The 18,190-nt window shown below is 35.8% G+C and overlaps 1 protein-coding gene across 2 annotated transcripts in view; it reads left to right on the top strand.

The window, feature by feature from the left end:
- LOC115221477 (transmembrane protein 143) overlaps positions 1–18,190 on the top strand; it is a 32,174-nt gene that overhangs the window by 1,494 nt on the left and 12,490 nt on the right. For both annotated transcript variants that reach the window (XM_029791668.2, XM_036510908.1), the window contains 2 exons: positions 7,709–7,887; positions 13,580–13,739. In XM_029791668.2, the coding sequence (XP_029647528.1) occupies positions 7,709–7,887; positions 13,580–13,739 (339 nt within the window). The remainder of the gene's footprint in view (positions 1–7,708; positions 7,888–13,579; positions 13,740–18,190) is intronic.

Below are 18,190 nucleotides of genomic sequence, written 5' to 3'. Positions count from 1 at the left end.
CTGTACATCATCTCCAAACCTTCTAATATATATATAATATATATATATATATATATATATATATATATATATATATATACATACATACATACATACATACACACACACACACACACAACACACACACACACACACACACACACACACACACACACACACACACATGTATGTATATAAATATTTTTCAATAGCCTGAGATCAAATAACAAAAAATGAGGTAAAACGGCCGGAGATTAAATAAGAGGAAGTGTTTAATTCCACCCAATGACAGTTTATTTAATGGTCGAAACGGAAATAAAATATGAGACATTTTTCAACTGCATTCAATTCTTTTCAAAGGCAGGTGGTTTTAACAAATTGATTCTCGAGGCTAAATCTTTCTCACAAGGGGACGAAGTGAACCTAAACAGCGAGTTCGAAAGGAAATTAGAAGTTTTCCATTTCGGAAATTTCGATTTCTATCAGTATTCTACGAGGTGACTCTCAATCAATTGTTCCTTTGTACCTTTCGCTGTCCTGATCAACCTTGACCTCATTTATCTTCGACCGTCCCCCAATGTTTTGAATGTGAGTTTCAATGTCAGGAGCAACAAAATACTAATTAATGTTTTAGCCCATCACTTTCATTGATATTAGTTTCAAATTTTGGAACAAGGTCAGCAAGTTTAGGGGAGGGCATAAACTAATTATATCGATCCCAGTTTTCAACTGGTACTTATTTTATCAACCCCGAAAAGTTGAAAGTCAAAGTCGACCTCGGCGGAATTCGAGCTCAGAACGTGACAGACGAACTCTAACCCTAACCATTCTTCCAGCGTGCTTAACGATCCTGCCAGCTCGCCGGCTTATCACTTTCATTAATATTGCCGTACACAGTCCAACTGTTCTCACCATATCATTTACAAGGTACAATAATCTGCCAAGTTATTGGCATCAAGTTAAGAAAAGCACGCTTTGTTGACTATTTTCTTAAAGGTCACATATAATAACAACAATTAGCAGTGAGTAGTTATGCAGTTGGTCGACTAGTTTTGGCTGATCAGTTGTAAGTCTTTTGCTAGTCTTCAATCTCCTAGAAGCATCTTTCCTCAATTGTATTTCCTCTTCCCATGCATAAGTACTTCCTCATTCTGAAATACAAACAAAGAATAAGGCATGGAGCCCATTGGTTCTAGAATCCATTTGTCCAACCATATTGCACTTCCTCATGCAGAAATCTCTGATAGTGTTGAACAAGTTTGCTTCTGCACTTTAAATCATTGTTAATCCGGTGATCCAAGATTTGTAATATCTTTAAGACGGCGAGATGGCAGAAACGTTAGCACGCCGGACGAAATGCTTAGCAGTATTTCGTCTGCCGCTACGTTCTGAGTTCAAATTCTGCCGAGGTCGACTTTACCTTTCATCCTTTTGGGGTCGATTAAATAAGTACCAGTTACACACTGGGGTCGATATAATCGACTTAATCCGCTTGTCTGTCCTTGTTTGTCCTCTCTGTGTGTAGCCCCTTGTGGGTAGTAAAGAAATAGGTATTTCGTCTGTCTTTACGATCTGAGTTCAAATTCCGTTGAGGTCGACTTTGCCTTTCATCCTTTCGAGGTCAATAAATTAAGTACGAGTTGCGTACTGGGGTCGATCTAATCGACTGGCCCTCTCCCCCCAAATTTCGGGCCTTGTGCCTCGAGTAGAAAAGATTTGTAATATCTTTACTGGAGAGAGCTTTGAGTTAGTTCAGTTGGAATGGTCATAAAGAGACAAAATTCTTTGGTTCAAAGACAGAAGCTTGTCCAACAAGAAATTATATCAATTAAATTTCTTATCGTTGACCTTTCATTTTGGGAAGTTAGGTTTCTGTTTCTTCAGGCTTTAATGGAAATTCAATTCAGAAGCAACATGAAATACATAAGTTAAATTTTACTTGGTAATAAAAAGTTTTAATATATTGATTACCTAATTATCAAGTGTTGGTACAAACAAGCTTAAACAAATTTTGGCTTCTTCCCAAAGCCATATCAATAACATTCCATTTCTTAAATCAGGAAAATGTAGACTGGAAATTGATACAATATATATTCAGTGCATGGAGAGCACATAGTTTTGTTCTTAAACATGGTCATTAGCTTCTTAGTTTGCAAACATGCAAAATTAAAACAGCCATCTATGTATCACATTTAATGTATATACATCCTTGGTAGACAAGTTGCTGCGGTTTTTGTCCGAGATAAAATCTCTTGTGAGTGTGATTTACTCAAGAGTACAGTGCACTACCAGTTGTGGAAATCAAAGCCACAATCTTGTGATCGTGAGAGCAACACCATTACCACCAGTCTACTGGGTCGAAAAAGTATGTAATAGTTGAGCAATGGGGTCGATGTAATCGACTCCTTTCCTCCAAAATCGTTGGCCTGGTATCCCAAAATGAAACAATTATTTGGTGTGAAAAAGGTGGAATGCCTTGCAGCATTTCTCCTGGTTTTACTTCTGAGATGAAATTCCACAGAGGTTGACTTTACCTTTCATCCCTTCAAGGTCAATAAAATAAGTTCCCGTTTTCACTGGGGTCGACGTAATTGACTAGGCATTTCACCTATAATTGAGAGGATTATTATAAGGTGGCAAGCTGGCAGGATTGTTAGCGCATCGGAGAGAAAGCTACACAGCAGTTCTTCTGGCTTTTTACATTCTGAGATCAAAAGCCACCGAGGTTCACTTTTATCTTTCGTCCTTTCGAGATCAATGAAATACGTACAAGCTGAGCGCTGAGGTCGATGTAATCGACTGCCCTCTCCTTTGGAAACTACTGACCAAACATTAGAAAGGTTTAGGATCTTTTTGGTTTGAACGGCAGTTTTTTCTAGCGGTGTCATATGAAATTATCACCCATAATTATGACCCTAGTATCGATCTATTGTATTTCAATTTGTTTTAGGGTTAGGGGTGGGGGAAGGGTATCTTTTTTTCTTCACAAATGTAAATAAACCCAATCTGTTTCTTAAACGAGAGACATATTCATACGGCACATAATGTTTCTTTTACCTCAATAGACGTCATTGATTGGTGGAAATTGCAGAAATTGAAGAAAAAAACAACAAATATCTTACAAACTATAGAATTTTCTCAATAAAGCCAAGAGAAAAAGATGTTTTATATACACATTCTACCAGTATACGAAGTTTAAAATTTTTTAGTAACCCAATCTGTTTCTTAAACGAGGGACATATTCATACGGTACAGAATGGTTTTTTTACCTCAATAGACGTCATTGATTGGTTGAAATTGCAGAAATTGAAGAAAAACAACAACAAATATCTTACGAACTATAGAATTTTCTCAATAAATCCAAGAGAAAAGGATGTTTTATAAACACATTCTACCAGTACACGAAGTTTAAAAGTGTTTAGTTATGTGGAAATTATTTTAAAAACTGCCGGTCAAACTGAAAAGATCCAAGGTTTATTAGTAATTGACTGGAAATCAATACAGTTCAAAAATAAGCGTGAAAAGTTAGTTCAGTGGTGTTGGCAGTTAGCAGTTTTCTTGATAATTTTTCTCCGTTAACGAAATATTGATCGATATATCATATATGCTTCCTACCCTATTTATCTTTTTTTTTTATCCTTTTTATTTTTCAACAACAGAAATTGTGATTTCGAGTGGGTGGGAAGAAAATGAGCATTTTTAAACATTTTAATTTCCCCCACATTTTTACTTTTCACTCTATTTTTTTTACCATTTTCTCTGTTCTATTTTTTCATTTAATTATATATTTTTAATTTTATTTATTTTTACTCTTTTACTTGTTTCAGTCATTTGACTATGGCCATGCTGGAGCACCGCCTTTAGTCAAAGAAATCGACCCCAGGACTTAATCTTTGTAAGCCTAGTAATTATTCTATCAGTCTCTTTTGCCAAATCGCTAAGCTATGGGGGCGTAAACACACCAGCATCAGTTGTCAAGCGATGTTGGGGGACAAACATACACACACACACACACACACATATATATACATACATATATACGACGGGCTTCTTTCAATTTCCGTCTACCAAGTCCTCTCACAAGGCTTTGGTCAGCCCAAGGCTATAGTAGAAGACACTTGCCCAGGGCGCCACGCTGTGGGACTGAACCCAGAACCATGTGGTTGGTAAGCAAGCTACTTACCACACAGCTACTCCTGTGCCTTGAAATAAATTCAATATTTAATCCTTTCACTGAAGGATGCGAAGATAACTTCTTGTTAATCTTGAGCCCCCTAAGAAAAATACTAATAATCTTTATCTCCTGTTATTCATGATAGTATTATGAAATTTAACTCATTCTTCTTCTCATGTGTTTTACTCCTTCTTGAATCAAACTGCATGATGTATTATATACTTTTACAATTATTATTGTTATTGCCCACTGTATTCTGTTACATTGTTAATCAAATCTACATCTCTGAATTCATTTAACCATATAAATCATGAAACAGTGATTAAAGCAAAGAAGGATTTCTAGTCAAAATACGTATATACTCAACAACAGTATAATATGAAAACAAATGACTTTTTTGTTATATTTTGGGATATATTTTCTGGGGTTTTATTTTTGCCAAATAACCACAAGCACTTTATATTCGTTTATTCTTATTTTAGTGTCCTTTGTCTGAAATTTAGAATGGACTAAACAAAACTGGAGGAGACACGTGGGATGGAGAGTTGTTGAAGAGGTCACAGGACATGTGACAAAAGATTTCAGACAAAGGACTCTAAAATAAAAATAATAAATCTGAAGTGATGAACGAGTATACACTATGTGAAGTTGTTTGACAAAAAATAAAAATTAAAAAATGTGACCATCCCCGACTATAACAATATCTGTTTCAACACACGACTTCACACCAGGAATCTTGCAAAACAAATTCATAAACATGAATTATTTTTTATTTTTCACTTTTTTTAGTCATTAGACTGTGGCCATGCTGGGGCACTGCCTTGAAGAACTTTTAGTCAAATGAATCAATCCTAGTACAAATTATTTTTGCTTTGTTTTTTTTAAAGCCTGGTGCTTATTCTATCAGTCTCTTTTTGGCAAACCACTAGGTTACAGGGACGTAAACACACCATCACCGGTTGTCAAATGGTGGTGGGGTCAAACACAGACACAAAGACACACATCATCATCATCATTTAACATCCGTTTTTCATGCTGGCATGGGTTGAATGGCTTGACAGGAACTGGCAAGGCTAAGAGCTGCACCATCTCGCATAATCTATTTTGATTTAGTTTCTACTATCAGATTCTTTTTCTAATGTCAAGCACTTTATAAAGTGTACTGGGTGCTTTTTATGTGGAACCAGCTCCACTGCTTAATACATGGCACTAGTGCTATTTATGTGACACCAGCTCCAGTGCTTTTTACATGGCACCAATGCCATTTATGTGACACCAGCTCCAGTGCTTTTTACATGGCACCAATGCCATTTATGTGACACCAGCTCCAGTGCTTTTTACATGGCACCAATGCCATTTATGTGACACCAGCTCCAGTGCTTTTTACATGGCACCAATGCCATTTATGTGACACCAGCTCCAGTGCTTTTTACATGGCACCAATGCCATTTATGTGACACCAGCTCCAGTGCTTTTTACATGGCACCAATGCCATTTATGTGACACCAGCTCCACTGCTTTTTACATGGCACCAATGCCATTTATGTGACACCAGCTCCAGTGCTTTTTACATGGCACCAATGCCATTTATGTGACACCAGCTCCACTGCTTTTTACATGGCACCAATGCCATTTATGTGACACCAGCTCCAGTGCTTTTTACATGGCACCAATGCCATTTATGTGACACCAGCTCCACTGCTTTTTACATGGCACCAATGCCATTTATGTGACACCAGCTCCAGTGCTTTTTACATGGCACCAATGCCATTTATGTGACACCAGCTCCAGTGCTTTTTACATGGCACCAATGCCATTTATGTGACACCAGCTCCAGTGCTTTTTACATGGCACCAATGCCATTTATGTGACACCAGCTCCAGTGCTTTTTACATGGCACCAATGCCATTTATGTGACACCAGCTCCACTGCTTTTTATATGGCACCAGTGCTATTTACGTGACACCAGCTCCAGTGCTTTTTACTTGGCACTAGCACCATCACCAATGCTGACAGTCTTTTTAAGTTTCCCTCTACCAAATCCATTCACAAGGCTTTAGTCAACCTAAGGCAATAGCAAAAGACACTTGCCCAAGGTACCGCACAGTGGGACTGAACCCGGAACCATGTGGTTGGGAAGCAAGCTTCTTACCATGTCATTTTTTTTTATTACTAAGCCAAAAGAATGCAAGTTCTAAGAAATAATACAAGTTGATAGTTTGTACCTTCACCTTGTATTTTAATATTTCTGTGTTAGGACCCATTCTTCTGGAAATCTTAAAGAAATGGCCAATCAGTTCACATCACCATTTCATCAAAGATTTCTTGAAGAAGGGGTCCTGATCGTGAAATGCTGACATACAAAGTAAAAGTGCAAACTATCAACTTGTATCGTTTCTTATAACTTGCATTCTTTTGGTTTTATATAAAAAGAAAATGACAATTAAAGACATTTATTATATCAGACAATGCTTCATGCAAACTATACTACTCAAATATAAAAATGTTATTTAATACTTTAGCATTTAAACTGGCCATATCCAGCCAAATTATTCTTCTCGATTTTATGTTCAAACTGGCCAAATTCAGCCTTTCACAACTACAATATTCGTCCAAAAAAGATACAGTCACATCATGAAAATCTTGAGGCTACAAAAAAAATGCAGGATAAATTCAAACATTGTGAATAAATAAGTGTTACATTTAATAGAATAATCTGAATTCTAAAGGGTTAAACTGACTCAGATATTCTACTTGTTTTATGTTTGAACTGGCCAGAACCAGCCTCTCACACTTACCCTACAATGTCATTCTCAAAACACACAGTTACAGCATCAAAATATGAAGTCACAAGATAATGCATGATTAATTCAAAACAATGTAAATAAATAAGCATTATATTGGGTTGTCCGGAAAGTTCGTGCCGATTTATGCAGCTTACCTTTTGACTTATTTTAGAACATGGTTGAGTCCATAAAATAGGATTTGACTACACCTTCATTTAGAGTACAGTTTAAGCTATCTTTTCGTGGAAGAAGGTTTATGTTCCTATAACCTGTGTTAATTCTGTAACCCTTTGAAATGGAAGATAAGAAAGTTCATTTTCGGCACTTGATGCTTTGGGAACCAGACAAAAATTGCTGCAGCTCGGCTGGGATGTGTTACCCCACCCTCGATATTCACCAGATGTTGCTTCTTCAAATTTCCACTTATTCAGGTCTCTGCAGAATAGTCTTAATGGTAAAAATTTCAATTCCTTGGATCACGTAAAAAGATACCTTGATGAATTCTTTGCCATGAAACCACCTCAATTCTGGGAAGAGGGTATTTTCAAGTTAAAGGAAAGATGGAGACGCATTGTACAACAAAATGGTTCATATTTGGTTGATTAAAAATGTAATGGCAAATATTTATTGACCTTTTTCTTTCCTTTAAAAATCGGCACGAACTTTCCGGACAACCCAATATATAAGAGCGTAATCTGAATCCTAATGAAATTCACCCTTAAGACATCATTTTAGATATGTATATATATTTTTTTATTTTATTTTGAAGGCAGATAATATCAGTATCATGACTGGCACCCATGCTTGCAGTAAACCAATTTTTATTTCGAGTTGTTGCACATTTACTAATGCAACCAGAAACATTCATTCAACAAATTTCTCACTGCCTAGCATCATCACTGCACGATCTTTTTGCACAGATACCAGTTCTTCATCTGAATGCTACAGGTATTTTTTTTTTTATCTTACTTGATCATTCTTTGTTTCTATTCTTTGGTTTTTGTTTTTGCATAATTCATTTAGGAGAAGGTGCCCCTGACCTTCGCACACATTCCTCCCTGCTTCACAAGATCGGTAAGTTTGATGCAGTTGATGCTGACTTTGAACATCTGCAAGTCAACATCAACAGAAAAACACGTAGGCTGCAAGGTGATTCTAGAAAGTTTACAGGCATAGCTATGTGGCTACGAGGCTTGCTTTTGCAACCATGGGGTTTGGGGTTACCTTGAGAAAAAATATCTTCTACTATGGCACTAGGCCAAATGATGCTTCGCGGGCATCAAAAAATGTCTGTTTTCCATGCTGGCATGGGTTGGACAGTTTGTAAGGAGCTGGCAAGCCACAAGGATGCACCAGGCTTCCTCTCTGTTTTGGCATGGTTCTTACTGCTTGATGCCTTTCTAATGCCACTTAACAGAGTGGTCTGGGTGCTTTTTATGTGGTACCAGCAAAAAAAAAAAAAAAGAAAGTACTTCGGTTGATCTCTTTAAGATGGTGCCATCGTATGACCACAATCCAAAGTCTTTTTACTTATTCTAACTGCCCCTTTTGCCAAACTGCTAAGTTAGTTATGTGGCCCATAAACTAACCAAAACCAGTTGTTAAGTGATGTTGGAACAAAACATACTTACATATATATATATATATATATATATATATATATATATATATATAAAAAGGGTAAAATTAATTAATCAATTAATAATTAATAATTTTACCAAGTAGTTTGGTATGTTAAAAGAACCATTACCGGTAACCTTATACAAAAATTCTATAATTATAAGCATAATTATAATTAGAGTTCAGCAAAATTGCTTCAGGAGATACCTTATGATAGTAGAATAGTATTTAACTGCTATTTCTAAATTTCAGTATGTGGTGAAGCAATTTTGCTGAACCCTAATTATAATTATACTTATAATTATAGAAATTTATGTATACATATATATATATATATATATAAATATATAATAATAATCTGAAGGAATATTATTTCAAACTTACAGGGAAAAATTCAATTTAGAAATACTAAATCAAATTTCACAAAGTAAATATATATATAAATTAGAAAAAAACAACCTTTTATCAATTCAAAAAGAAAAATTAAAGTACACCATCTAGAAAATTACATATAATAGAAATATTAAATATAAAAAAATATACCGATGATTAAATAATGTAAAATAATAAATAAAACGTATATATTTACGTTTATTTAATATATACGTATATACATTTATAATATATAATATTTATAATATATATAATGTTTAATATAATATATATAATATTATAATATTGTTCTAGATGGTGTAATTAATTTTTCATTTTGAATTGATAAAAGGTGGGGTTTTTTTCTAATTTATATATATATATATATATATAATAATAATCTGAAGGAATATTATTTCAAACTTACAGGGAAAAATTCAATTTAGAAATACTAAATCAAATTTCACAAAGTAAATATATATATAAGTTAGAAAAAAACAACCTTTTATCAATTCAAAAAGAAAAATTAAAGTACACCATCTAGAAAATTACATATAATAGAAATATTAAATATAAAAAAATATACCGATGATTAAATAATGTAAAATAATAAATAAAACATATATTTACGTTTATTTAATATATACGTATATACATTTATAATATATAATATTATAATATATATAATGTTTAATATAATATATATATATATATATATAATATTATAATATTGTTCTAGATGGTGTAATTTAATTTTTCATTTTGAATTGATAAAAGGTGGGGTTTTTTTCTAATTTATATATATATATATATATAAGGTCTAAAATACCTGGTACCTGGCTGTGTTAGCAAGAAGTCCTGTACCCAGCAGCAGTAGTGTTAAAACCAATCCTTCTGGTGGTGTAAAGCATTCATGGTAGTGCCACATAAAAGTGCCTGTGTAGCGCCATGTAAAAGCGCCTGTGTGGTGACACATAAAAGCATTCGTGTGACGACATGCAAAAGCATCCATGTGGTGCCATGTAAAAGCATCCATGTGGGGACATGTAAAAGTGCCCATGTGACAAAATGTAAAAATCACCTGTACAGTGCCACATAAAGTCCCTATGCAGTGTCACATAAAAGCACCTGTGCATTGACATGTAAAAACATGCAGCACACTCTGTAAAGTGGTTGGTGTTAGGAAGGGCATCCAGCTGTAGAAACCATGCCAAATCAGATTGAGGTTTGATGCAGCCTCCACCACCACCACCACCACCACTTGCCAGCTCTGGTCACACCATCCAACCCATGCCAGCATGGACAACAGACATTAAATGATGATGATGATGATGATGATATATACACAAGCTTCCACACAATTTCTTAATTCTTTTTTATTTCTTTATTGCCCACAATGAACTAAACATAGAGGGAACAAACAAGGACAGACAAACGAATTAAGTCGATTACATCGACCCCAGTGCGTAACTGGTACTTAATTTATCGACCCCTGAAAGGATGAAAGGCAAAGTCGACCTCGGCGGAATTCGAACTCAGAATGTAGCGGCAGACAAAATGCCTATTTCCTTACTGCCCACAAGGGGCTAAACATAGAGGGGACAAGCAAGGACAGACAAACGGATTAAGTGGATTACATCGACCCCAGTGCATAACTGGTACTTAATTTATCGACCCCGAAAGGATGAAAGGTAAAGTTGACCTCAGCGGAATTTGAACTCAGAATGTAACGGCAGACGAAATACCTATTTCTTTACTACCCTCAAGGGGCTAAACATAGAGGGGACAAACAACGACAGACAAACGGATTAAGTCGATTACATCAACCCCAGTGCATAACTGGTACTTAATTTATCGACCCCGAAAGGATGAAAGGCAAAGTCGGCCTCAGTGGGATTTGAACTCAGAACATAACAGCAGATGAAATACTGCTAAGCATTTCGCCTGGTGTGCCAATTTTTCTGCCAGATCACCACCTTAGCTTCCACACATTCATTCACAAAGCATTGGTCAATCCAGGGCTATAGTGGAAAACATTTGCCTAAAGTGCTATGCAGTAGGACTGCACCCGAAACCATGTAGTTCCAAAATAAGCTTCTTAACTACACAGTCATGACTGCACCTATATCATGTTCTCTCTCTCATACTTTGACTGGCAGAGATACAACACGATGGGATAACATACAATCTATTGATGTCTGTTACTTGTCTTCATCAACATTCATACTTTTATGTTTGCAGAATTTAAATTCACATAAGCTCCATTGCATTTCTGAATTCCTTTCACAGTCTTGCATTTTCTTTGCTGCTATCACTAGTTTCTGTAGCTTTATTTAGTCATATAATGCTGGTGAGAAAGGCATGCTGTTTTGCTTCTATGAATCTGAGGTATCAGCTCCATGAAAAAAATTGTATATCAACACTTTGTCTGACCAAAGCATTTTCATAAGTTTGTACTCAACATTGTCCTCCTTTTCAGATTTTTAGTTACCTCTTCTGGATAATATAAGGCTTTCCTTTCATAAGTCCCATGTTGCTTTGATGGTTGAAACAAAAGTGGCAATATGTATCGTATATTTTGTGCACCTGAGCAGTTGTGGTGCACCTGAGCTCTGTATACAATAATTTCATTATTATTTCATTTTTATAATTTTTTTATATTATTAACTAGCAGTATCGCCCGGCGTTGCTCGGGTTTGTAAGGGAAATAACTATATAAGCATTTTTAGAGAGTTACTTCCCTTATATAAACCGAGCAAAAAATGCATTAAAAATGCGGAAAAATGATGGTAAATTTTTTTTAATCGTAGACTCATCGTAGACACGCGCTAATACCCAGAAGGGCTCGATATGAATCACGGCTATAAGATACCCGCCTTTGGTTAAACTGCACCGCAAAATGTGGGAGTAGTTAGGAATCTAAATCGGAGTTGACAGACACACACACAACTTCAGTTTTATATATAAAGATTAACTATATGATTCATAAATGCCAGGGAAATATTGTCCAAACAGCATACTTTTTGTACAGAAATAAAATTAGGGTTTTCTTAAAAGTGGCCACTGCAAGTTCTGTACAGTGATGTGACTAAAGGATTGATGATGACAAACTAATAATGAGTTTTCAGTAATATTTCTAGGGTCCTATTGACAACCAATGCTGGTGTGTTTACATCCCTGTAACTTAGTGGTTCAGCAAAAGAGACTGATAGAATAAGCACTAGGCTTACAAAGAATAAGTCCTGAGATCGATTTGCTCGACTAAAGGTGGTGCTCCAGCATGGCCACAGTCAAATGACTGAAACGAGTAAAAGAGTAACAAATAAATAATGAGGATTTACAGAGCTACTGCAACCCATTCAATCAAAGAAACTAAGTGATAAACTGTTGGATTTGTTTACAATGATACAGGCATTCATCATCATCATCGTTTAACGTCCACTTTATATGCTAGCATGGGTTGGACGATTTAACTGGGGTCTGGGAAGCCAGAAGGCTACATCAGTCCCAGTCTGATCTGGCAGTGTTTCTACAGCTAGATGCCCTTCCTAACGCCAACCACTCCATGAGTTTAGTGGGTGCTTTTTACATGCCAGACGAGGCTGGCAACGGCCACGATCGGATGGTGCTTTTTACGTGCCATATGTAAACAAGAATATATATGATCACATATATTAATTGCTGTTGTAGTTTGTCATTGTAGAACAACTTCTCTTTTCAAATGAATGTGTTTTCATAACACACTTGATTCATAAGCATAAGGAGACTTTGGGACGCCCTGGGTTTCGACTTCATTGTGTCACCTCAGCCAAAGCTACCCTTGATTAATGAATCTAACAAGAATTTGTGACTCTTATTTATGCATTCAGCAAATAGTTTATTTTCCAATACATCCTTATATCTGCCAAGTGATAATCAGAGAATCAGATGTGTATATGCTATCAAATGTGTATATGGTAATCACTATTGTATTTCACTTCATCACAGGAGAACAACTTCTCCTTTGAGGTAAATGTGTGTTCATAATACACTTGATGCATAACATGAGGAAAAATCACCTCCCTCCGACAAGTCATCCTAACAAGACATCTGTGTTGGCTGGGTCATGTCGTCAACCAGGAGAATTCATCGACGAAGCAATTGCCCTAGCTCCCCTTCAGGGTTGGCGAAAACAATGTAGTGGACAACGAAAAACCTGGCTGATGACAGTCAAGGCTGATCTGGAACCCAACCTAGGCCCCCATATCTACGGCATTCGCCACTGGAATAGGGAGTGGTTGGAGATCACGTGGTCGTTAGCCTCAAATCGCCAGGCCTGGTCAGCGTTTGTGAGAGATGCAGCATTGAGGATGAATGAAGCCAGCTCTACCCACCCCGGGTGAATGCTGTCTCAAGACAAGAAGAAGACTTGATTCATATGAGTAAGGTGACTTTGGGATAGTGTTTCAACCTCATTGTATCTCCTCAGCCAAAGCTATTTAGAACATTTAGTTTTAAAGGGAAAACTTTTTCAGCTCTCCATCTATTTGAAGCTATTTAAATGTAGTTTCTTTTTGTTTCTTAAAATATTACCATTTTAATTTTAATTTGCTCTAAATTAAAAAAATATTGGTTTAAATTTGTTATGAATTCTGTTTTACTTTTTTAGAGAACACTATATCCCAATTACACGTTACTCTGTCATTCAACATCTTATGCACAATGGAAACCTCCTGCAAGCTGATGTTCATGAAGAATTTGTAGAATTTTCTCTAGCCCTTGATAATGTCATCGTTACTAAATATCAAGGTGTTTTGCAAGATATTAAGGTAAATAAAACATCGTTTTAGATTATCAACATTATTCAAATTTCTATTCTTGTTTTTCTTTTTTTTTTATTCCCAAATTGGTTGGTGATATCAGTAATGAAACATTCTATGTCTTCTCATTTTTGATGCAATCTCTTCAAGTCTGATATCATATCATCTCAAGTTTTCTTTGGTATACCTTGGCCTATTCTTGCATCATTCATATGTAAGGTGACCACATTTTTTTAATACACAACCAGAACAGAAAACAATCTCAGTTTACAAACTCAAAAACATGCAAATGTACAGAGACATGCATATATATATATATATATATATATTATATTAATATAATATATCCGTAATAATGAAGGGTGAAATTAATTAATTTGGAAAAATAATCAATTACACCAAGTAGTCTTCGGCATGTAAAAGCCTCATTCGAGAAAATTTAAGTAATACTAAGCAATAAGGGTTTAGCAACGAGTTGCCTTACCACATACCGAATTTAGAAATAGCAGTCAAAGGGTTATAGCTATTTCTTCTACTAAAAGGGAGATCTCAGTAAAAACAGCATTTGGAAGGCAGACACAAACAGGTAGAGAGAATGAATTGACTGCAATCTATCATACATTTTTTTAGTTATCCACGGACGTACGTTTCGAAATCAAGTTTTTAGGAAAGCATAAGAATTAAATATTAAATATTAAATAATTCTATCTTACCGAAACTTCTTTTCTCTTCAGCGTAGAATACTATAATCATAAATGATTATATATTGAATTTTGAGATACCAGAAGGCACCAACTCAACTCAGTATCAGAGCGAGCTAGAATCCGCAACTGGTATCACCGAATTCAATTTGTGAATGAAACGACTGTGTCAACAGCCCCTTCCCACCCGCGTGTAGCCAAAACAAGATGCTGTGGTCATCTACTGAGATAAAATATGGTTATCCGTAATAATGAAGGGTGAAATTAATTAATTTGGAAAAATATCAATTACACCAAGTAGTCTTCGGCATGTAAAAGCCTCATTCGAGGAAAATTTAAGTAATACTAAGCAATAAGGGTTTAGCAACGAGTTGCCTTACCACATACCGAATTTAGAAATAGCAGTCAAAGGGTTATAGCTATTTCTTCTACTAAAAAGGGAGATCTCAGTAAAAAGCATTTGGAAGGCAGACACAAACAGGTAAGAGAGAATGAATTGACTGCAATCTATCATACATTTTTTTAGTTATCCACGGACGTACGTTTCGAAATCAAGTTTTAAGGAAAGCATAAGAATTAAATATTAAATATTAAATAATTCTATCTTACCGAAACTTCTTTTCTCTTCAGCGTAGAATACTATAATCATAAATGATTATATATTGAATTTTGAGGGTGGGAAGGGGCTGTTGACACAGTCGTTTCATTCACAAATTGAATTCGGTGATACCAGTTGCGGATTCTAGCTCGCTCTGATACTGAGTTGAGTTGGTGCCTTCTGGTATCTCAAAATTCAATATATAATCATTTATGATTATAGTATTCTACGCTGAAGAGAAAAGAAGTTTCGGTAAGATAGAATTATTTAATATTTAATATTTAATTCTTATGCTTTCCTTAAAACTTGATTTCGAAACGTACGTCCGTGGATAACTAAAAAAATGTATGATAGATTGCAGTCAATTCATTCTCTCTTACCTGTTTGTGTCTGCCTTCCAAATGCTGTTTTTACTGAGATCTCCCTTTTTAGTAGAAGAAATAGCTATAACCCTTTGACTGCTATTTCTAAATTCGGTATGTGGTAAGGCAACTCGTTGCTAAACCCTTATTGCTTAGTATTACTTAAATTTTCCTCGAATGAGGCTTTTACATGCCGAAGACTACTTGGTGTAATTGATAATTTTTCCAAATTAATTAATTTCACCCTTCATTATTACGGATAACCATATTTTATCTCAGTAGATGACCACAGCATCTTGTTTTGGCTACACGCGGGTGGGAAGGGGCTGTTGACACAGTCGTTTCATTCACAAATTGAATTCGGTGATACCAGTTGCGGATTCTAGCTCGCTCTGATACTGAGTTGAGTTGGTGCCTTCTGGTATCTCAAAATTCAATATATAATCATTTATGATTATAGTATTCTACGCTGAAGAGAAAAGAAGTTTCGGTAAGATAGAATTATTTAATATTTAATATTTAATTCTTATGCTTTCCTTAAAACTTGATTTCGAAACGTACGTCCGTGGATAACTAAAAAAAAGTATGATAGATTGCAGTCAATTCATTCTCTCTTACCTGTTTGTGTCTGCCTTCCAAATGCTGTTTTTACTGAGATCTCCCTTTTTAGTAGAAGAAATAGCTATAACCCTTTGACTGCTATTTCAAATTCGGTATGTGGTAAGGCAACTCGTTGCTAAACCCTTATTGCTTAGTATATATATATATATATATATATACATAAGGGATGTCTTAGCATGACTGCAGCTTTCAAGTTGAAACTAGTTAAAGAGTTTATATATATATATATATATATATAGGCACAGGAGCGGCTGTGTTGTAAGTAGCTTGCTTACCAACCACATAGTTCTGGGCTCATTCCCCCTGCGTGGCACCTTGGGCAAGTGTCTCCTACTATAGTCTCAGGCCGACCAAAACCTTGTGAGTGGATATGGTAGACGGAAACTGAAAGAAACCTGTCGTATATATATATAAAAAAAAACCTCTTTCTAACTTCATCTTCAAAATTAAAGAAATTTTTCTGTTTTCTCTCCCAAAACCACAACAGTCCTTGATATCTGATCCCCCACTTCTCTCCCTTCCATCCTTCATGATTAATATTAACGAAACATTGGCATATTTTTATATGTTTCATCTCTTTGTTTCTTTCTCATATAGCTCCAATCTTCTTCATAACTGCTTTTGTAAGTACATTGTTTGTTTTTTTTTTAGGTACTGTAGTGAATTAATATTCATTTGTTGTGAGGTAAAACATAAAACTGACATTGTAGTATTTCTGTGCTAGAAATAGAAGTCGAATGACAAACTGGAAGTTCTGTTCATTTCATTTAATTCAACTAGTTTTATTCTCTAACAACAAAACAATAATTTCTCTTATATTCTAACAACACAAAAGTTTATTAAATTATAATTATCGACAGGTTAGTCCACATTACTCCATAGGGAACTTAGGGATGATTTCCCAGTTTCTCTAGTGTGTATATTTGTCCCTGGATGGGACGCCAGTCCATCACGATGCATTGATTGGGTTCCTACAGCCGGTCTTCATCATCGTCTGAATCACCAGCCCCTCCCTTTGGTGCTTTTACACTGGGCCATTGAGCCCCCACCATATATATACGTGCCACACACACACACACACATACACATACATATTAAAAGTCAAAGTCTGGCTTGAATCAAAGGCTCATTTGGCTGGAGCTTATTTCTGTTTCTGTTGTATTTAAGCTACTGAGAGTACAAGATCCATCTCCTCCAAATGGAATGCATGTCCATCACAAAGTTATCCTTCCTCTTCATCCACCTTCAGTTGTTGTGGATTTTCTGTTGTATGGACTGGAATATCATGAAATAAAGTACCTTCTGAACCACATAGCCATGCCTGCATGTACAAGTACATACACCAACACCATTAGCTACAATGATCCACTTTTCTTTAACCCAGTACCACACTCTCACAAGTAATGCATTTGTCATATACCACAATCACCGTTGCTATATACCTAACCCATCTTCATAGCTAGTGCACCTGTTGCTGTGATTTCTGTAGTGATTATAATAGACTACATTAGCAATGTTGGTGTTAGAGATTGTTGTGATAGTTGTAGTGATGTTGGTAATACTAAGTTGGAGGTGAAGACGGTGGTGCAGAGAAAGTGAATTCCTTTGTTTATTATTATGATAGTGGTTCTCCTTATGCAGAATTTGACCACCTCCTGTACCTACACCTTAGCACCATCATGGCATCTGATGTAGCTTTTTAAACCAGACAATGTTCTGAAAAGACACCCACATAGATTGCACCTCTGATTTGGATCACCAAAAGCTGCAGATAAGTTCTGCTCTTTGTGGATCTTAAAATGTTTTTTGGGGCCTCTGTTGGATTTGCAAACCTTATGGCATACACTGCATTCAAAGGTGTGCACAGACATATAGTCTGAATAGTTGGTGGAGGTTCATTTTCCATGTGTTCGCAGATGAGATTTTAGGCCAGCAAAAGACAGGCATGGTCTGTCACAGACTGTGCACATAAAAAGGTCATTGTCATTCACATACATACATACATGTGTGTACATGTATATGTATATATATCTATATATATATACATAGGTATCATCATCATCATCGTTTAACGTTCGCTTTCCATGCTGGCATGGGTTGGACGATTTGACTGAGGTCTGGCGAACCAAATGGCTGCACCAGACTCCAATCTGATCTGGCAGAGTTTCTACAGCTAGA

This window comes from Octopus sinensis, linkage group LG18 (assembly GCF_006345805.1).
Source record: "Octopus sinensis linkage group LG18, ASM634580v1, whole genome shotgun sequence".
Lineage (NCBI taxonomy): Eukaryota > Metazoa > Mollusca > Cephalopoda > Octopoda > Octopodidae > Octopus > Octopus sinensis.
The sequence above is the reverse complement of the archived record's forward strand: the minus strand, read 5'-3'. Positions and strand labels throughout refer to the sequence as shown.